The following is a 9061-nucleotide window of genomic DNA, read 5'->3' as shown; positions in this document are numbered from 1 at the left end:
AATTCAATACGCGACTCAGTATTTTGTCAGCTGCTGTCTCAGCAGCTACATCCCCAGCGTGAAGGGGAGACTCTGGCAGATCCTGGATAGCCAGGATGCGTGCAGCTGGAGCTGGAGCTGGCTCTACATGTGGTAAGGGCAACCTACTAAGGCCGTCTGCATGGCCTATTTCTTTGCCTGGTTTGTGAACCAGCCTGTAGTTGTAGGCTGACAGAAAAATAGACCACCTCAATGTTCGAGACGACAGAATCTGGGGTGTCTGTTTGTTCGTAGTGAATAACCCTAGGAGTGGCTTGTGGTCTGTAAAGACCTTGAACTGGTGACCGTACAAGTAGTCGTGGAATTTTTTAACTTCAGCCACGGTTGCCAAAGCATCAATTTGCACGTAGTTGCGCTCTGCGGACGACAGGGTCATAGAATAGTAGGCAATGACAGACTGTTTCCCATCAGCCGACAAACGGCTCAACACAGCCCCAACCCCATACGGAGATGCATCACATGCAATGCAGACTGGCAGCCTTTCGTTAAAATGTGTGAGTACAGAGTTCGAGGATAGCAGTGATTTGACCTGCTTGGACGCTCCTTTCGTGGATGCTGGTCCACTTCCACTGGGCTTGTCTGTCCAAGAGCCAGTGTAACGGCTCTGCCACAGCGGCCTTGTTTGGAAGGAAGGCATGGTAAAAATTAAGAAGGCCCCAAAAGGCCTGAAGCTCTCCCTTGGACTTCAGGCTTGGGGCCTGCTGAATCGCTTTCAGCTTTGAGTCCGCCGGATGGATGCCGTCAGCATCGATGCGGAACCCCAGAGAACTCCGTTGACTCAACCCCAATCGCATTTTTCCCCCTTTAATCTGAGTCGCACTATACGGAACCGTTGAAGGACGGCTCTAAGCCATTCAGCCAGGACCTCTGCGATTTGTCCGGCGATGAGAACATCATCGAAATATGGGCAGACCCCTGGAATGCCCTTGAGCGTTCGCTCCATTACTCCCTGGAAAATCCCTGGGGCTACACTCACCCCAAACTGTAGGTGCTTGACCTTGAAAACCCCCGATGGGTGATGATGGTTTGGGCAGCTGCCATGGCCTTGTCCACCGGCAGCTGTTGGTAGGCCTGTGCCAAATCTAATTTGGCAAACACGCGGCCACTTTGCAATGACGCCAAAATATGGCTGACAACTGGCACAGGGTAGGTGTGCTGCTGAAGTGCCCGGCAAATGGTACATTTGTAGTCAGCGCATATTTGCACTTCCCTGTTGGCCTTTAGTGGTGTTACTATGTGGGTCTCCCACTTCCCTCTGTCTATGGGCTGCAATACCCCCTGACTACCAGCTTGTCCAGCTCTGTGTCGATTTTTTGTTTTAAAGCAAAAGGCACTCGACAAGGCTTGATCCGTATTGGCATTACCATAGGATCAAGCTTGAAGGCTATCAGAGGACCCTTGTACGCCCTTAGGCATGAACTGAAAACATCTGAGAATTCTTGGCAGACTGAAGACAAATCCACCGCTTGTGTCCGGTGAATGCCGGTTACTTGAATGCCCAAAGCGTCGAACCAATCGAGCCCTATGAGGCTCGTGCATTGGCCTTCTACTATAACAACATCAAGTGGGCCTGCAAACCCCTTGAAATTCACTAGAACTGTGGCTTCGCCCTTGGCCACCACTTGGGAGTTTTGGAGCATTAAATTAGATGGCCAAAGTTTGATCCATCTATTGCTGCGGCCGCATATGTGCCTAAATGTTCCTATAGAGATAATGGACATGGCTGAGCCTGTGTCTAGTTCCATCTTATATGGAACTCCCTGAAGCTTGACTTGGAGTTGAAGCTTCGGCTTAAGGGGGCAATGGGCACCAGTGCGGAGAACGCTCCTTCGGCTGGCGCAGAACCCTACTCGGTGTTGCCCCGGGGCCCTGGTACCTCTCCTGATTGAGTCTTCCTGTGGACGGTCCCTCTGGCGACCTCGACAGACAGCAGCAATGTGGCCTGACTTGCCACACACCCAGCACGTTGCTGTACGGAAACAACATTCTGCGCGCTGATGGCAGCCTCCGCAACCCATGCACCTAAGGAACGGAACTGCCTTGTCAGCTGGTCTCGGTCCCTTCTCTTGGTGCCTCTGTAGCTTGTCGACTTCGTAGTCTGAGTCAGTGTATTCCCTTTGCTCGGCGTCCTCGTGGTGGACTGCTTCGGTGCTTGACGTGCTTTTGGAGGGCCGCAGCACTTTAACAGTCCCTCCAGCGGCTTCGTCCGCCATGACCTCCTTCAAGGCCTCCTGTAGCGAGAGAGTCTCCTTAGCAAAAAGTTTTTGTTGGAGCTCTCGATTCCGGAGGCCGCAGACTAGACGGCCCCTTAGTCTCTCCTCCAAATCTGTGAAATTGCAGAGTCGGGACGCTTGACAAAGAGCGGCAATGAATTCTGTGGCCGATTCGCCGGGTTGTTGCTCCCGCTGCTCAAAAGCGTGCCTCCATGCTATCACGGGTAATTTTGGCTCAAAATGGTCTTGGAGCCTTTTCTTCAAGTCTGCGTAGGTAACGGACTCAAGTGGCATCGAGGTGACCAGGTTTTCCGCAATGTCGAAGGTGGCGGGGCCGCACACGCAGAGGAGGGTTGCGACCTTCAGTCCATCTTCGGCGACCTGGTTGGCGCGGAGGTAGTTTTCTACGTGGGAAATGTAGGACACCCATCACTCCGGGTGGTTGACGTTGAGTTTCCCCACTTTCGCCATGGTGAGTTGCTTGCGTTTCTCTGGACTCACGTCTGGTGGCTGGAAAAAGGCCACTCAGAAGCAGTTCCAGATGCTTCGCAGACCTGCCGGGAAGATGGCTGGGAAACCCACCTGCCCTGGGGAAACTGTCCAGAGACCCGCCAGGTCCTGGGACAGGCCATCCTCAGAGGGATGAGGGAGGGTGGTCATAGCAGCTTGAGCAGAAAGTGATCTGAGCATGGCAGGACAGGGGCGTCAAGGTCTCCATCGCCAGACCACCTGCCCCCCTGGAGTGGGGCTGGGATGACCGTGGTGGCTTGGCAGCCAGGAACATCTGAACCTCTTTGGATTTCTCTGCCAAAGCATGGACGTTCAACGTCCCCAGGACAAAAGCCTGGAGGCGCCAGGCCCAGCCCTGCAAAGAGACCCAGGAAGGTCTGCTGTGGGGCAGCAGCATGGACGGTCCCTGCAGCCCGATTCATAGAAAGACTCCGACCCTCGGCCATCTCAGCCTTTCCAAGCTGGACACACCGTGGCTAGATAAGCTCCTTCTATTTTGTGGTCAAGGGGCATTGTCAGAATCTTGCCTCCCGCCGGATCCTCTACAGCCCAAGAACTTAGAGAAGATCCCTCCTGGAGCTCCGCCCACTGGGCAGCTGCCAGACTAGGCCCCTTAGTAGCCCTTCCCTAGGCAGCATCACTGCCCCCTCCCAGGGCCATCCCCACAGGGCACCTGCAGAGAGGAAAGTAATTGCAGCAAACAGCTTTGACCTCTTTGCCCCCCAAAGCCCCCCCCTTGCAAAAAGGTGAGGTCTTCCTCTGCAGGGCTGGCAGCAGCCTCCCCCCGCCCCCCCCGCCCCACAGAAACTGGAACCCTGGAGGGCTTTGCCTAAAATTGCTGCAAGGCATATTGGATTTCCCTTTCCCTGCCTTTGTTTGCATTCAGGTGCAGTTTGTGTACCAAAGAGGGTGTGACTGTTTGTTTTCCCCTCCTTCCCATTGGCTCTTTTTGGGTCCCCCTGAATTCAGCTCAGGGGATGCTCAGCTTCCAGGTGCCTCTTGCGGTGACGTTGTGGGTAAACCACACTTCGCAGCCATTGTGTTACCACATTCCAGTTCTGAGAATTGCCAACAATGAAGCCCTAAGCAAGCAATGTGCGGGGGTGTACTGGGAGGAGGGGGGCTCCACAGGGAAGGGGTCAACAAAGTCAAGATGGCAGCCACCCTCTCACCATCCAAGCCCCACCTCTTCTTATGCCCCCCCCCTAGGAAGCAGGTCAAAAGGGAGCTGGGCTTGTAGTCCCCCGTTTTCCCTTTTTGATCCTCTGCAAACACTTTGGGAGCTGTTGTGTGGCTCACACAAGGCAAAGTGCATCACACACACCACCTCAACAACGTCTATCTTCCCATTTTGTAAAGGATTTCTTTTTAGTTTTGTTGAAGTTTATTATAATTTAATTTATAATTTATTGAAGTTTATTTATAATTTAAAATACAGATAGGGATAAAAAGGGAAACAGAAAGAGGAAGAAGGAGAGAGATAAGAAGGGGAGAAACAATGGTGCAATAAAATACAAAATAAAGCCTCAAGTTTTTCCTTTATCTGTATAGCAAATATTAGCGATTTCTATAACAACAATCTAATCTAATCATCAAAAACCAAAATCAAAGTTTCATATTCTTTTCTGTTTCCAGCATAGCCATTTTAAAAAAGATTGATACTAAATAATAATAATAATAATAATAATAATAATGATAATGATAATGATAATGATGATGATAATAATAATAATAATAATAATAATAATAATAATAATAATAATAATAATAATAATAATAATAATAATAATAATAATAATAATAATAATAATAATAAAGTTGATCATGTGAAGTATTTATAAAGCCCTAGTGAGACCATACCTGGAATACTGCAACCAATTTTGGTCACCATATCACAAAAAAGATGTTGAGAGTTTGGAAAAAGTTCAGAGAAGAGCAACTAAGATGATCTAAAACATATGAAGAAAGGCTACGGGACTTGGGTTTGGCTAGTCTAAAGAAAAGAAGAAACAGGGGAGACATGATAGCAATATTCCAGTGTCTGAGGGGCTGCCACAAGGCAGAGGGGGCCAGGTTGTTCACCAAAGCACCAGATGGAAGGACGAGAAACAACGGTTGGAAACTGATCAAAGAGAGAAGCAACCTGGAATTAAGGAGAAAGTTTCTGACAGTGAGGACAATCAACCAGTGGAACAGCTTGCCACCAGAAGTCATGGGTGCTCCATCACTGGAGGTTTTTAAGAAGAGACTGGACAGTCACTTGTCAGGTCCTCCTGCTTGAGCGGGGGGCTGGACTAGTAGACCTCCAAGGTCCCCTCCTGCTCTATTCTTTAATGGTATTTGCAGTGATTTGGGTGGGAGGTTTTTTTTTGGAATTTTACCTTTGCAAGCCCAAAACTGTCTTTCTTTGCAAACCTCCAAAGAAAAATACAGATGGTTGGGGAAACATGGTCCAACATTCTTACACATTTGAAGCATGAGACCAGTTCAATAAACCAAACCTGACACATTTGCAAGGCAGAGAAAGTGAAGGAAACAGAAATATTGTGGCCAGAGGCTTTGTGTACATAAAAAAATTCACTGTGGTGAAAGTTATGTGACTGGGGAGGGGAAACATGCAGCGAAACAAGCGCAGAATCACATCTTCATTTTTTCAGGAACACCATCCCTCTGTGTGTGTGTGTGTGTGTGTGTGTGTGTGTGTGTGTGTGTTGAGGGATGACCAGCCTCTCTCTACCCACCTTCAGTGCAGATGCCCTGGTGCCAGGGGCCCTTTCTTCTCTTCCACAATTTCAGTTGCTGCTGTTTCCAGATTCTGCCTCTGTATAGCCAGCTGAATGCAGCTATTTCTTTGAATACTGGTCTGGTGCCTTTTGTTAGGCACAAGACATATAGTGCAAAGGGCCCATGGAAATACCGTGTTTTTCCAAAAATAAGACCAGGTCTTATATATATATTTTTGGACCAAAAGACCCATTAGGGCAGTGGTTCTCAACCTTTTTAATGCCGCAACCCCAACCGGTCGTAAGTCGAGGACTAAACTGGTCGTAAGTCGAGGACTAAACCAGTCGTAAGTTGAGGACTAAACCAGTCGTAAGTCAAGGACTACCCAACCGGTCGTAAGTCGAGGACTTTCCCTGCCCGGGAGCGCCGTGCATGCGTGGTTCCGCCCCCTGCGCCGGCCGAGGCGTAGCTGGCAAGCGGCAGAGACAGAGCAGGCCGACCACCAGCTGGCCCAGCCCAAGGGAGGTAAGGCACCCGCCGGAAAAGGGGGAAAAATGGTGGACAAAAAAAATGGCGGACAGCCTTGCTTGGCGACCCCCATGAAATGGTCGATCGACCCCAAATGGGGTCCCGACCCACAAGTTGAGAACCACTGCATTAGGGCTTATTTTCGGGGGATGTCTGATTTTGAAGCCGCCTGCGCACGCCAACCCATTGTCTAGTTGCTTGTTGCCGCAACGAGGCAGGAGAGTGTTGCACCGGTGCCGCCGCGAGGTGAGGTGAGGCAAGTGGGGGGATGGAGCTGCCCCACACGCCCCGCACCCACAGCCAGGCCAGTCTCTACTCGGTGACCTTCCCCCGCCCAATGACCTGGCTGCCCACCTGCCTCTTCCCTTACTAGTAACCAGCACGGTGCTAATAGTAACCGGTGGTAGGCTCTCCGCATCGTCCCTGGGCCGGTGGTTTGGGCCACTGGCCACCTTCACGGCTCTCCCCACACAGCCGTGGGAGAGTTATACCAGCCGCCAACTCTGCGGTGACTCCAGCCGCCAACTCTCCCGCAGAGCCGCGAAGGTGGCCGGCGGCCAAAACCAGCGGCCCAGGGATGATGCAGAGAGCCTACCACCGGCTTCCAGAGCTGCCGCCATTGAAACCATAAAATACAAGCAGCGATCGGGCAGCAGGCAGCGCGACACAGCACTGCAGGACCCAAGCGGCAGGCGGCGGCGGAGGAAGCAGCCGCTGCTGGGCAAGTCATCTGTGGGGGGGGGGCTGGGCCGGGCCAGCGGGGACCGAAGGAAGCCCCTCCAGGGGCGGACGTGGCTGATCTGCAGTGGCGGTGGAGACTTTTCACCACCACTCCCCCCTGGCTCCAGGACGACCGAGGGGGACCGGGAAAGGCGACGGAGCCTCCCCTCTGCCCACCCTCCGTGGCATGGCAGTCCGGCTCGGGAGAGGAGTAAACGCAAAGAGGCGGGTGGGCAGCCGGTTCTTGAATGGGCAGGGGGAGGTCACCGAGGGGAGAGTGGCCTGGCTGCAGGGGCCCCGAGGTAAGCAGGTGTGGGGTGCGTGGGGCAGCTCCATCCCCCCCCCACCTGCCTCGCCTCAACTTGTGGCAGCAGCACCGGTGCGCTGCATGGGGAATATTACAGCCCTCTGCTCCTCCCATGTTGCAAGTCAGAGCTTTTCATTTATCAGAGTCATCACAGACGACTGAAGAAAACTCTTTTCTGTTGTCCATCTCAGAGGCTCTTACAGAATGCTTTCTAACCAGATTGCATAAGTGTAGGCTGGGTTACAGTCACATACACGCCATTGGACAGTGTGGGCACATTTTGGTGAGTGTGTTACAAACAGCTGTTCTTTACAAGCTCCAATCTAGAACCTACAGCACAACATACTCTCCCGACATCTCACAACCTTGAACTACTTGCAGTAGTCTGGTGCACACTCAGGAGGCAGGGAAATGTTTTTCCAAGGTGAGGTCAATTTAAATGGAAGAAAGTTGGAAAACAGCTGTTTGACTTCTGGAGGGGACTCTACAGTTCTTCTACTATAACTGTACTATTCCTTTTCGTCCCTTTTTTATTTCTCCTCTGGCTTAACTTTTTTATTTTCCAAGAATAACCGTCCCAAGATTTCTTCTTGCATTTGTTAAAAGCTTTCATTCCCTTTGCTGAAGTCTGTTTTGTGTTAAGCAGCCTGGAAATTTGGCCTGTGGCTTTGGAGAAAGTCTAGCCACAGCTCGGATCTCTCTCCTCCCCCCCTCCCAGCTTTTACCCTTTTTTTTAACCAATTCCTTGAATGTTCCTGATCTCCTCAAATCTTCCAATTACCAGACTCCCTCGAATTTGTCCCTTCTAAATGAGGCTTCAGGCCATCAAAATTCTTGCACAAGTTGTAACAAGCCTCCTTTGGTTCCACTGCACACCCTACAATTTTACACTATTGCATCATCCAGACATGAGAACGTTGCAGGAGGAAACTGGAACTGAGAGCAGTCTTCTAGTATATGAGAGGCTGCCACAAGGAGGAGGGAGTCAATTTATTTTCCAAAGCACCAGAAGGCCGGACAAGAAGCAACGGATGGAAACTAATCAAGGAGAGAAGCAACCTGGAATTAAGGAGAAACTTCCTAACAGTGAGGACAATTAACCAGTGGAACAGCTGGCCTTGCTTCATCACTCCAGGTTTTTAAGAAGAGACTGGACAGCCACTTGTCTGAAATGATATAGGGACTCCTGCTTGAACAGGGGGCTGGACTAGAAGACCTCCAAGGTTCCTTCAGCTCTATTCCGATTGATTATTCTGATTCTGATTATTATTATTTCTACATGGGTAGACCACCTCACCAAGCTGACATTTCCCCATAAAGACACATAAAGGTAAATGCAGTCATATTGGCCCACGGGCAAAATCTGCCACTCAGGGGTGTCCGCAGAGGGATCAAAAAAGCCAAGATGGAGGCTACAGGCTACACTCTTGCAATGGAAACCCCAGCCCTATGAGGACCAGGCCGATGTCTGGATCTTTTCCAGGGCCAAGACCCCAGGACTCATCAGGGGAAGGGGGTTTCTTTCACCCTGTGTCCCTCTTGAGAAGGGCACCAGGGTCGCAGATATTCTCTTTGGTGGCCAGAGGAGTGGAAAAAGAGGTTGGGGCTGGGCCCAGCCATGCTGGCCATTGTTGGCTTAACAGAGTTGGACAAGTCCTGGGAGGTCATCTAGTCCAACCCATGCTCAAGCAAGAGAGCATATAGCATTCAGACACATGGTTGTCCAATCTCTTCTTTAAAACCTCTAGTGATGGAGCACCCACAACTTCTGGAGGGAAGCCGTTCCACTGGTTAATTGTTCTAACTGTTAGGAAGTTTCTTTTTATTTATTTATTTATTTATTTATTAATTGCATTTATATCCCGCCCTTCTCCTTACGGACTCAGGGCGGCTGACAATTGAATAAAATACTAACATATATACATATTATACCTAATTAAAATTTAATTAAAACGAAATATTTAAATATGTCCAATTAAAAGTAATTAAAACCCCTTTAAAATCCCTCAGGCCAGTCCCG

At 50.4% G+C, this 9061-nt stretch overlaps 1 protein-coding gene across 1 annotated transcript in view; it reads left to right on the top strand.

Moving 5' to 3' along the window:
* Positions 1-1841: 1841 nt before the first annotated feature.
* The window catches only part of LOC107294039 (lamin-A-like), a gene marked incomplete at its 3' end in the record, with an annotated part of 42107 nt that continues 34887 nt past the window's right edge, over positions 1842-9061 (top strand). The window contains exons 1-2 of the mRNA XM_015823244.1: positions 1842-1911; positions 2518-2724. Coding sequence (XP_015678730.1) covers positions 1842-1911; positions 2518-2724 — 277 coding nt within the window. The remainder of the gene's footprint in view (positions 1912-2517; positions 2725-9061) is intronic.

Source organism: Protobothrops mucrosquamatus, unplaced genomic scaffold, assembly GCF_001527695.2.
Source record: "Protobothrops mucrosquamatus isolate PMUCROS unplaced genomic scaffold, P.Mucros_1.0 scaffold1807, whole genome shotgun sequence".
NCBI lineage: Eukaryota > Metazoa > Chordata > Lepidosauria > Squamata > Viperidae > Protobothrops > Protobothrops mucrosquamatus.
The sequence above is the reverse complement of the archived record's forward strand: the minus strand, read 5'-3'. Positions and strand labels throughout refer to the sequence as shown.